Source organism: Seriola aureovittata, chromosome 2 (assembly GCF_021018895.1).
Source record: "Seriola aureovittata isolate HTS-2021-v1 ecotype China chromosome 2, ASM2101889v1, whole genome shotgun sequence".
In the NCBI taxonomy this organism is placed as follows: Eukaryota; Metazoa; Chordata; class Actinopteri; order Carangiformes; family Carangidae; genus Seriola; species Seriola aureovittata.
The window spans coordinates 26897472-26910548 of NC_079365.1; the positions used below are offsets into that span (position 1 = coordinate 26897472).

At 43.1% G+C, this 13077-nt stretch overlaps 1 protein-coding gene across 1 annotated transcript; it reads left to right on the plus strand.

Annotated features, from left to right (window-relative positions):
• The first annotated feature begins 3670 nt into the window (after positions 1 to 3670).
• Positions 3671 to 9183, plus strand: ccdc51 (coiled-coil domain containing 51). Its single transcript, XM_056394656.1, has 7 exons — positions 3671 to 3796; positions 5038 to 5130; positions 5240 to 5450; positions 5591 to 5728; positions 6037 to 6201; positions 6533 to 6739; positions 6936 to 9183. The coding sequence occupies exons 2-7, from the start codon at positions 5126 to 5128 to the stop codon at positions 7533 to 7535; spliced, it is 1326 nt and encodes a 441-aa protein (XP_056250631.1). The 5' UTR covers positions 3671 to 3796; positions 5038 to 5125; the 3' UTR covers positions 7536 to 9183.
• The last annotated feature ends 3894 nt before the right edge of the window (positions 9184 to 13077 follow it).

Below are 13077 nucleotides of genomic sequence, written 5' to 3' on the forward strand. Positions count from 1 at the left end.
TGGATGTAGCAATGTCAGTTAAACTGCGACAGAAATGTGCCGGTAGAAGTTGCCATAGCAACAGAATGTTCAGGAAAGTATCAAAGCGCATTTAATCAAGTGATGTACTTCTGTACGATTTTTAGGGATAATTTTGAGATACTTAATACTTCTCTAATGCATTTCAGAGGGAATTATTGTACTCTTTGCCTTTGCAACACTGAATTTATTTTACACTTATCGTTACTAATTAATTTTCCGATAAAAAGTTACATACAAAACATACGATGACTTCATCAAATATGATGAATTGTTCTACTATTGAACTATTCAGTAGTGTGTACTATGTCTAATAAAAATGGCACCAAATGGACAACCTAAATAGTATCAAATAATACAATATACTTTGATGATAATTAATTATGTTTTGTTGAATGGGGGGCTTTAACCTGTAGTGGAGTACTTCTAGATTACAGTATTTCTACTGTCACCCAAGTACAGGAGCTGAATACTTTCAGGCCTTATCTGAACCACGTCGACCCGCAGGTCCTCTCTCGTTGCATCGCTTCACTGGTCCATTCTCACACCACACATTTTGGCATGTCGTTGCAAGAAAAGCACAGGTGCAATTAATAACTTAAATAACGAGCACATTCAGTTCAGGTGAGACAGTGTCAGGGCCTGGTAATGTGCATGCTGGCTCACTGGCACAGCTAAACCGAACTGAGCCATCATTAATGAACTTTGTTTCACCTGTGCTTTACCTGCTATGACTAGTCCAAATGTCTCCTGAGCTTGGTGGGGGGGGGTCTGGGGTCCTCTTACCATGCCAACTGTTCACAGGTCAGTGTTGGCTTCAGTTCATTTAGGTTAACACATAAACACAAACTCAACCAAAAACGTCAGGGGTGAGGGGTGTTATTAATCGTTAATCACAACAAAGGTGTCTTATTACTCTGCAGCAGGCCCCCTCTTGTTTCTTTCCTCCTCTCCTTGGCATCTGTCACTGACAGGCTCATCTCCAGGGTTTCTTCAGCGTTCATGGATTTATACTCAATTCTTTTTTTAAAAGATGTTTCTAACACCACATAGAAAGCAATTTATTTATTATTATTTATCTAAAAGCAAAATTCCTTGCTATTATTTTAAATGCAGTTTGATGGTTGAGATTCTTGACAGTTTCCTTTCCAACTAACAAAGAATTAAAATAACAAGCAGTAATTACAAAAACTTTATTGGTATCTCCCTCTTTACAATAAAGTAAAAATAACAAAAAAGAATTTGGGGTGATTTGCGTTTCTGATTAAGTTCCACATGGACAAAAAGCAAGATACAGCGGAGATTGGGATTTTTTCATGGTTTCCATTTCTAAGATGCAGACCATTTCTAAACTGGATATGAAAATTTTGGTCAGTGAGTATGACTGAGTAAAGTGTCCATAACAACAAATATCACAGTGTGAAACCTCTAATTAAATGCCATTGGGGAGTTACGATGCGTGTACCAGGCCTGACTGGTAACAGATATTCCTGTCCCTGAAATCCTGAAAACTATTCAAGTCTTTTTCTGTACATTTTCACTGCTGTAGAAGCAGGGTGTGTTTTGAGTTCGACAGGGTTCGTGTTTTACAGAGCAAACTAGAGTCTTCCAGTGAGCATACAAACATCTCAGACACAGGAAGCGAGGCCGGGGAGCAAACAAAAATCATCACCAGATTCAGATTTTACTTCTTGCCCGATTTCTTGATGCCACTGCCACCTGGAGGGGGGAAACAAAAAAAAAAAAAAAAAAATAGGTAATGAAACCTCTAATCTGGCCAGTTAATACAAGTGGTCACACACGTTTGAGATTTACAAATGAAAAATAAAACAAAGATTTTTTTCATGTATTTTTGACTGAAAGGCAGACTATAAATGAGATTTGAGAAACTTTGAGTTCATATGAACAATTACATGAAGTGTAAATGACTGACACAACCACATTACAGTCCAGGCTGTAAGTATTTGGACAGTTACACATTTTTTGTTCTTTATGCGTCGAGCTTCAGCACATTGAAATAAAATAATGGGTACTGCACAGCTTTAATTTGAGTAGGTTTACGTCAATATTTGAAAGATCTGTGTGAAATTTAGCCCTTTTAACATAAAGGACCCAATTGCAACGGGGCATTTAGGGAGTGTTTAACATAAACCCACTGCAACCTTTTCTATGTATACTATATATGTATAAAAGAAACCTCTTGTTTTCATTTAAAACTTCACATCATAACAAGAAATCACTTTCAGATATGACCAGTGTATCTCGATAAAACATTTCTCTTTATCACATGTCCAGGCCATTGTGTTATAAATTTATCAAACATGTTTTATGATTGCTCTTGGCTAAACTGTTGGTCTGCACAATTAAAAGGGCCCTTGTTATGATGATTAAGTTTCCCATCTACCCCTTTGTCTTACATAGAGGTCCTTTTCCTGAAGCTTTGGCCTTCAGTGCATCCATGGCCTTCTGTTCTTCCTTTTGCTTCTGCTTGAAGGCCATATCATCCTGCAGACACACAGTTCATTTATAATTGTTCATTAAATTCTAAACTAAATTTAGGTTACAACTACAACTTATGTGATTAAATAATTAATAATTTCAGTAACATTGCTTCCCAGAAACCAAACAGTAGACAAAAACGTGTAGCATCAGGCCTATTTCATCTTACTTTTTCAAACACGTCACGTATTCAACTGACATTTGAAGATATGAGGGTCATTTCTATTTCTTCACTTTGTTTAGATTTTGTAGACTAAACGATTAGTCGAAACATATAATCGTCACATTGTATTAAATTGCATTCACAGTACAATCTGGGAGAGCAGAATAACACTTACTTCATCCATTTCCTTGGACTGTTTCTTGGGTGCCTTCAGTGGTTTCTTTTTGCCTCCTGAGCACAAAAAAATGATGGTTATTCTGTTAGCTCACGGTTTGCTGAAAGTGCTCAACTGGAAATACTAAACACAACCTAATGGTGAGACCAGAATAACGCACCGAACTCCCTCGACAAACCAATTTCAGTATCGCCCAACTGGTACACCATGACTTGTAGAGAGCTGCTGTCCAATGTAATCCAGTGCACTAATATATATTCAGTGTAACAAGAACACCAGCTTCACATTTCATTAGTAATTTTGGTTTGCCTATTAATAACACAAGCGAAAATGAAAATATCGTTAGTTCGTAAATTGTCCAGCTAGCTTAATTATGAGTCACTGAGACGACGCAATAAGCCGAATGCCTCAGACTATGGCAAACGATTGGCGCATGGTTTAAATACATCGTCTTTCGTGTGTATATAAAGACCGAAAACAAAACGCATTGATGTGGAGGTTATTTGGTTTAGTTTGATGAAAGGTTGTCAGCTTCGCGCTCTGTTAACCAGCCGTTAGCAACAACTAGCTGATCCAGCCAGTAAAACACGCTCCACTGAGGTTTATTACGCCTAAAACATATATTTTACATCGGCAGGAATTTTAAGATGACCATCAGATGAAAAGGGCGTCTCACCTTCTCTACCAGACATGTTTAAAACTGCTTACAGTTGTCTAAAGGAAAGAATTAAACGTTATTGTGTTAGCGAACACAACCGGCTGTCTCTCTAATCCGCGCTGTCAAGACCCCGACGAATTGCAAACCGGAAATAGAATCAACTTGATGTGCCTGAACGAAATCTCACCCGGATGTTAGCAGTTTCATTTGAGATGCTAACCGGTTAGCCAGAATAAACTTCATCTGTGTGACATGAACGCTTTGACAACATCGACAAAAAGAGGTACATTTATTTTGATACCTTGCTGTATGTCTGAAAGGATTTAATAGTCAGTTTTACATGATTGAAAAGTCACGTTAACTGTTAGAAACCTTGGAGCTAAACGCTGGCTAGTTGGGAATAAAGCATGGAGAGGAACAGGGAAATTGTGATATAAATTATACTAAAATCAAGGCCCTATAAACATTATGCTCCTGCAGTCTGTCTGATTATTCACCTGATGTGGCAGTCAGTATGAACAGTGTCGCGTGTTAGTTAGCTTATAGCATAATGACCACCGTGTGTTGTGAAAGTCATTCATCATGCTGTATGTAGAGTCCATGTCAGTCTTGTCTCCTCCTAGGTTGTACATTGATTTGCAGTTACATGTGGTTAGGAAGTTGACCAATTGTGAGATTTAAAAGACTGTACTTTAGATGTAAGTAATGACACTCCATACAAATACCAAATTAACAGCAGGGTGAGGTTATTTCTCCTCTTGTTGTTATGTCCTTCATCATGACATCTGGATTTAAAAAGAAAAATCATCAAAACATCTCTTTAAATAGATGTTTATAAGAGCCTTACACCTTGTTTTCAATGTACTTGGCAGGTAGGTTGTTCCAGCATCTTGGAGAATCTACCACAGTTCTTCTGTGGATTTAGTCTGATTCATTGTCTTCTGGTTCTTCATGTGATCCCAGACTGACTCCATGATGTTGAGAGCAGGACTCTGTGAGGCCAAACCATCCGTTGCAAGACTCCTTGTTCCTCTTGTCTCTGCAGATAGTTTTTATGACTCTGACTGTATATTTGGCTTCACTGTCCTGCTGAAGTGTGAATTTTGGACCAATCAGATGCCTCCTTGATGGTTTTGTGTGACGATAATAATTGAAGCATCCTATAAAAGTGCCTAAAACTTCACACAGCGCTGTACACTCTATTGCCAGTTTACTTGATGCATTTTAGGAAAAATACAGAAACTTATTTTGAACTTCATTAAAGTTATCATTGTACTGCACTAAATATAGCCTAAATATTGGAACAACTTAATATTTTTGAAAATGAACCCAGGTGGTTTTCTGAGCTTGTATTGCAAATATTTTAAATTACTAAAGCTGGGCCCAGTTCAATAGTCAGATTCCTCTGACACAACAGTAGGCCTATAGCCGACAGTATATAAGACACTTTAAACCTATGCAACATCCACAGTTGATAGTTTATAAATCATCTAATTAAATTTTTGTTACTGTTGTTGTTCACAGGTGCCTTTTCCAGTGTTAGCTCTGTAGCTGCAGTAGAAGTGAAGCTCTGACAGTTTTCAAGCTGCACTTCTGTCTGCTGCCCTTCTCAATGAGGTACTTCTGCACAATTTAGTCCAGTACAGGGGAGACCGGAGCTTTATGTGTGGCTCTAAATAAATTACAGCACCAAAGCTGATGATTGACAGTATCTTTACTGTATCAGGTACAGAGGAGCACGGATCTCTCTCTGGGCTCATGGCTCAGGCTGTCTGTCCCGCCTCTTCCTGCCTGGATCTCTCTCTGGCAGAATCCCTCTGGTCCGAACCTACAGTGCTCACCATCAGCCTAGCTCCCCTCCACCCACTAACCCAGCGCCTCCTAATGGGAAGGGAGGAGCTGAGGTAGCGAAGGAGCGCGCTGTGGCTGCCTTACAGGTACAGGAAATGACAACTTTCCAGACCATAGACCTCACAGGCAACATGCTGATAATCACTGAATTATTAGAACTGTGTTAACAATGTTGTAATAAAAACACAGAACCAAACTGAAGCACTGCCTTCTCTCCCTCCTCTAGAGTGCAGGAGAGCTGGGGCGGCAGTGGGGTCAGAGGTCGGCTCAAACGGCCACCGCCACAGTCAACTACTGGTGGGAGAGGTACGAGGAGTTTGTCGGGCTTAACGAGGTCCGCACGGCTCAAACCAAGGTCACTGAGGTCAGCAGACAGTAAGAAGCACCTCAACTTACAAGTTTAGTTCACCCACACTGATATTTTGGGGTAGACAAAATATGAGAATCAACTTTTAGTACAACACAATACAATTTAACCACAACACAAACTAGAGCTTCCTAAATGACCATGATGTTGAATCAGCACTTCTTTAAAACACTTGTTTTAAAAATGTTACATCAAAGTCTGTTTACAAGTGTGTGTGTGTGTGTGTGTGTGTGTGTGTGTGTGTGTGTGTGTGTGTGTGTGTGTGTGTGTGTGCGTGCGTGCGTGCGTGTGTGTGTGTCGTCTAGGCTGAGGCAGCGTTCATGGTGGCCAGAGGGATAGTGCGCGAGGCTCATACTAGCCTGGAGGCCCTGCAGGTGAGGCTGAAGGAGGTCCGAGACCGGCTGGACAGAGTGTCCAGGGAGGAGACTCACTACCTGGAGCTGGCCACGCTGGAACACAAGCTGCTGCAGGTCAGCTGAAGCAATGAAAATGCACATTAAACAGGTGGTACAATAACTGTAGTATGGTTGATTGAGGTTTTATGGTGTTAGAGATCCAGATAGTTTGAGGTCAGAAGAAGAGGTGGAAGTACTTTTATTCTGAAGTATAATATGTAGAGTTAGCCACAGTGGCACTTTACCTGCCACTGACTAATCACACAATTATAATGATATTTTTGGAAATATACCTTTTAGCCCTGGCAGAGATATCAGTTTAAAAATGAACCTGGTTATGGAATAACAGGTCAGCCGATTGAATTGAATTCAAATTAAGCCGCCCGTCCCTCTCTTCTGACCGCAGGAGGAGCGCCGTCTCCGGACAGCGTATGAGAGCGCTGAGGGTACGGAGAGGGAGAAGTTTGCCTTGTTTTCAGCAGCCGTCAGGGAGAGCCACGAAAAGGAGAGGACGAGAGCGGAACGGACCAAGAACTGGTCCGTCATCGGCTCGGTGCTCGGAGCTCTGATCGGAGTCATGGGATCGACGTATGTGAACCGTGTCCGCCTGCAGGTGAGGACGGTCGATGACATGGTCGTGGCTCAGTAGCTCAGCTTTTGGTTGAACTAGAGCAGTTTGATGTGGACTCATCATTATTTTTATGTAAAAACGACCAAACTGAAATCTCAATAGCAATATGTGATAAAATAATTGCAATATGATTTTTTTTGCATATCAGCTGATGAATCTTCACTTCTTTCATGTGTAGGAGCTGAAGAATCTGCTGCTGGAGGCCCAGAAAGGTCCAGAGAGTCTGCAGGAAGCCCTCAAAGTCCAGGCTGGAAACCATCGCTCCCAGCAGGACGAGCTCCGGATGCTCATTGACAGCCTCAGGGTCACTCTGACCGATGCCTTCACAAAGAGGGGCGGCGTCCTTCAGGGCAAGGGAGGTCCAACACCAGACGCAGCCACTACGCCTCTTTCCGCCTTAAAAGACCTCCACATTGGTACCCAAAGGACACAGTCCCTCCTGGAGTCCCTCCCGCCACAACTGGGACAGCTGGAGCAAGGACTTGGTAGAGTTGAGAGTGAGTTGTCAGTGGTGAAGAGGCTGCTGGACACCACACCACAGGCTGACACACAGGCAGGTGAGCTGCTGTTAGCAAGACCAGAGAGAGCAGAGAGAGCAGAGAGAGCAGAGAGAGGGGACCAGTGGGAATCTGAGGTGATGCTGAGGCGTCTTGAGGACACCCAGAGGACGCTGGGAGAAAGAATCAGGACAAACACTGTGTATAATGCTGTGTTTGCCTACACCGCCACCGCCATCACCATCTCTGCTGTCTACCTGCTGCTCAGAGGAGCTGGTTAGACACGGTACCTCCAGTTTGAATGTTCACATGCACTGTAACACTAATCTCATTTGTGTTGGAATACAACATTTACTTGGTTGGAAGTTTCTCTCATAAACTGGTCACAGGTGTTGATTTGGGCTCCTCACTGCTGCTGGTTACTGCACTGCTGAGGCTCGGAGCCACTGGGCCTTATAAATACTATATTAGTATTTATCCTCTTTTCCGTCACTGTAAAATAAATATTTAATTCACTTTGATTCATGATGGAAAACAGAGAAAAGCAGGAAATTCTCACAGTTGTGAAGCTGGAACCAGGGAATGCTTGATGTTTTACTTCTTGACAAAGGAAAAAAATATCCAAATGTATTTGTGTTAATTTTCTGTCTTTATCTCACTGAACAATTGTTCCAGCCTTTAGTGACTAACTGCATTTCAGAAACCCCCCTACACACACACACACACACACACACACACACACACACCCACCCACACTGGGAATTTCTGAGTGTCAAGATTAGTTTTTCTTCGTCAGAATTGGGGGTTTCAGTTTCACTGGATGAGATCATCAAGTAAATGCCTGAAGGCTGAACACGGAAACATTTTGCTTTGTTCATTCTGTACCTGCTGCTCAGGGAAACTTAAAGATATGGATTCATTTTTAGAGAAATGAAAAAACATCAACAACCAAATCAACACCTGTGACAGTCACTATGTCCGGTCTTGATAGCATTTAGGCTTCATTTAATGATTATCTAATGAAAACGTGATGGGGTTAATCGATGAGAGCATAATCCATGGGTGTATGTGTCCTGGTCGGTCCTGTGCCAAGTGTGTTTTTAACTTTGGGAACTTGATTCAGGCTTGTAATCATCAGCCTTGTCAGTAGTTGGACCAGCTGAGCCTCCGAGCGACCACGTCTTCTGTTCCTGATCCCACCTCCGGGATTCACCTCCAATCTGCTCCGAGCTGAAACAGCTCAACACTGGAGATGATGCACTGTTGTCCGACGTGTAAGGAGAAACCAGGACACGTTCTTTTAGATTTGGTTGATTGCCTTCACCAGATAATTAAGGTCAGATCAGAAAATTTCATCTCATGTCGCAGGACATGAAACTGAGCTCCAGATCAGTTAAAGTACAAAACACCTGAAGGAGCAATGATGATTAAAAATAAAATGAACTGTGAGTTTTTCAAAATTAATGTAAGAAAATATTTGAATTAACAAAGGTGAAGAAAAACATCAATTAATTTTTTAAAAGGTCTCTTTACTTGACTTTAAAAAAGTAAAATTCTCAAATGCTAACGGGGGGGGGAATACAGGGAAATGTTAGTGAAGTTTGACAGACTGTCCTCAGTCCTCAATTCCCTTTTAATCTCTTTAAGATGTTTGTGTGTCTTCATGTTGTTGACTGCACTGAGCTGGATGATGATCACTGTGAATTAAATGCTCAAATGGAAACAGTTTGTTCTGCTGAGGATGATTGTTCGATGACGGACTGACTCCTGCCTTCCTGAGTCATACACATTGGATCATGTGTTTTACTGTACAGACATTTTGGGCTCCAATTAATGATTATTTCTATCATCTTTTAATCTGCGAAATGCTTTGATGATTAATCAGTTAATCTTTTAATCTACAAAATGTCATAAAATAGTAAAACATGGTCTCACAGACGTTTTCTTTTCAACGCTTGTTAAATCTGAACAATGATTTTTAAACCCAAAAATAGAAGAAATCTTCATGTTCGTGAGGCTGAAACTCTCAAATTTTGGGGATTTTTACTTTAAAATGATAAGAGATTATTTTTCTGATAAGGGCAGCGCACTGTCCTGAACCACTGTGTTCAGGAACTGGGGTGTCGTTTTAATCTGCTTCTAACACAAGTGATTACGCTCAGAAAGATTGCGTAACTTCCACCAGCCACCAGTAGGAGGCAGCAGCTGAACGTGAGATGCAGGTGAAACCTGCTGCACCACGTCTCTGTGTATCTGTGCTTTTCTCTGTGTCTGGTGCACGATGTTGCCAAAAGTATGTGGACACAACTTTGGTGCTTTTTCAATAAAGCAATATAATACAGTTCCCATGACCAGTGTTGCACTTAAGCCACTGCTGCAGTACTGTGTCAAGTGAACTACACTGTGGTGTGTTTAGTAGCAGCTATAGTTCATATAATAAGACTAATATCGTACCATCAGGATACATCTGAGTAGCTGTGATGTAACAAAACAGTTTAACACATAGACATAATATTGTATGGAATAATATAGTATAACTAATGACATATACCTTAGTACAGCAATATAGTATTTAATCTATAATATAGTAATAGGTATAGTCTGATATAGTGTGTAATAAGTTACATAATAAAGAATCACTGTAATAGTGTGTTTTGGATGTGAGATTAATGCGCTGAGTTGCTTTTCTTTTGCTATTTTGTAAATTTTTCCTTTTTTAAATCTTGTATACGTTTTATTCATATCTATTATTCATCTTTCTCAGTATTTGTTACAGGCATTTTGCAGTTTCTTGTACCGTCACTTTGCTGCTGTGACACTACAAATTTCCCCAGCGTGGGACTGATAAAGGAAGATCTTATCTTGTCTGTGACTGTGTTAACAAGTTAGAAGAGGCGCGCTCAGTAAAAAGAAGCACAAGTGTTTTAGCAATTGTTAAAAACTGTAATGCTCGTGGTTTTGGAATCACACGTTCAACAAGCTTGGCGTTCAGGTGTCCACATACTTTTGGCCATGTGGTGTATTTACTGTATCTTACCCCTCTCCGTTGTCTCTGTCCTGTAAATCCACTGCAGCAGGTGTTGGGGCTTTACTTAGCACAATGACTAACTGATGTCTGGGAAACCACACACACACACACACACACACACACACACACACACACACACACACACACACTACACACACCCACACACACCCACACACACACTACACTCTCTCCACACTCTCAACTATTGGCTGATTGTGATATTTCTGATCTGGAAAACAAACCTTGCTCTTTTTCTAAGCTCTTTATGGCTCATACTGAATAAATTCTCTGGGAAGAAATAAAAGGATTATGTGGAGAAAAACATTCAGGTCACCAACAAGGCAAAGGAGGAAGCTTTGATCAGTAACCATCCTGCACACTGAGCCACTTCCTGATATATCACGTCAGTGACGGCACACAGATACAGCATGTGATTAAGTATATCATAACGTCTATGCAGCTTTATCTAGGTCATTTGATTTGGTGTTTTGCCTCAGAGTGGGCGTTACAGTGTATTTGGGTCTGAAGTCAAGTCACACAGTATAATCCAGCACTGAACACACAGGACGAGACACATAACACTCAGTTAGACAGCTTCATCCAGCGCAGGTATGTGGAGCTTGTTGCCTGCCAGTCTGTGATGTAGGCTGTGATAACTTGTTTAAAGGGGCAGACCGCCAATTTCACTCATTAAACAGTGCTGCTGCATATGTGAAGCTAGAGTTACCTCGTGGTTGTATCCCTCCGCCACTCGGACTAGTTTCAGGTTACATCCCTGTTTATCCACAGTCATAAAATATTAAACATTTGTGTGAAATTTTTGTGATAATTGCTGCTTGAAGTCTTGAGTAATAAGTTAAAAATGGCTGATGCCTACAAAGCAGTCCCCCTCCCCCACCTTGGACAGTCTGACCACCTCTCTTTGTTTCTACTCCCCAAGTACTCACCACTCATCAAACGTGTGAAACCCCAAGTGAGGATAGTTAAAGTGTGGCCAGAAGGAGCAGACTCGGCACTACAGCAGCGGTTTGAACACACAGACTGGAGTGTGTTTGCCACCCAGGCCACACTGGACTCCCACACGGACATTGACACCTATGCCTCTTCCGTGCTGGACTACATCAACACCAGCATCAACAGCGTCACCACATCCAAACGGATCACCACATTCCCTAACCAGAAGCCCTGGATGAACAGAGAGGTACGCCTACTGCTGAGGGCGCGAGACGCCGCCTTCAGATCTGGCGATGCTCTGGCCTACTGTTCATCCAGAGCTGACCTGAAGAGGGGCATCAAGGAGGCCAAGCACAGCTACAAGCTAAGGATTGAGGAGCACTTCAAGGACAACTCCGACCCCCGACGCATGTGGCAGGGCATCCAGGCAATAACAGACTATAAATCAACCAACACCTCCCCAACATCCAGTGACGCCTCCTTCCCAGACGAGCTTAATAGCTTTTATGCTCGTTTTGAGAGGGACAACCAGGAGCCAGCCATCAAGGCTGTGCTCACGACCGAACACCATCCCCTCATCCTCTCCCCCACCGACGTGTACGCTGCACTGAGCAAGGTCAATGCACGTAAGGCTGCCGGACCTGATGGCATCCCTGGACGCGTGCTCAGGGCTTGTGCAGGGCAGCTAGCTGAGGTCCTGACCGACATCTTCAACCTGTCCCTGGACCAAGCAGCTGTCCCCACATGCTTCAAAACCACCTCCATCGTGCCAGTGCCCAAACACTCCAAGGCTGAGAGCCTCAACGACTTCCGCCCTGTTGCACTCACCCCCACCATCATGAAGTGCTTAGAGCGGCTGGTCCTGGCTCACCTTAAAACCCTCCTACCATCCACCCTGGACCCCCTCCAATTCGCCTACCGCCAGAATAGGAGTACGGAAGATGCCATCTCCATGGCACTACACTCAGCCCTCTCTCACCTGGACAATAACAACACTTATGTGAGAATGCTGTTCATAGACTTCAGCTCAGCATTCAACACCATAATCCCCTCCAAGCTGATCACCAAACTCAGCGACCTGGGTATCAACGCTTCCCTCTGTAACTGGATACTGGACTTCTTGACCAACAGACCCCAGTCTGTTAGGCTAGGAAACCACACCTCCTCTACCCTCACCCTGAACACCGGCGTCCCTCAAGGCTGCGTGCTGAGTCCTCTCCTCTACTCCCTCTTCACCTACGACTGCACACCTGTACATGGTTCCAACTCCATCGTCAAGTTTGCAGACGACACAACGGTGATTGGCCTCATCAGAAACAACGATGAGTCAGCGTACAGAGAAGAGGTCCAGCATCTGGCAGAGTGGTGCGCCGACAACAACCTGGCCCTCAACATCAAGAAGACCAAAGAACTCATTGTGGACTTCAGGAAGAGGAGTGACACACCCGCCCCCCTGCTCATCAACGAGACGGAGGTTGAGCGTGTCACCAGCTTCAAGTTCCTGGGTGTCCACATCTCCGAGGACCTCTCCTGGTCTCTCAACACCTCAACCCTGGTCAAGAAGGCTCACCAGCGCCTTTTCTTCCTGAGGAGACTCAAGAAGGCCCACCTGTCACCTCAGATCCTGGTGAACTTCTACCGCTGCACCATCGAGAGCATCCTCACCAACTGCATCTCGGTGTGGTATGGTAGCTGCTCTATCGCGGACCAGAAGTCACTCCAGAGGGTGGTGAAAACCGCCCAACGCATCACCGGTTCTCCCCTCCCCTCTATCGAGGCTGTCCAGAGCAAGAGGTGTCTGCGGAAGGCGCGCAGCATCGTGAGGGACAGCTCTCACCCCA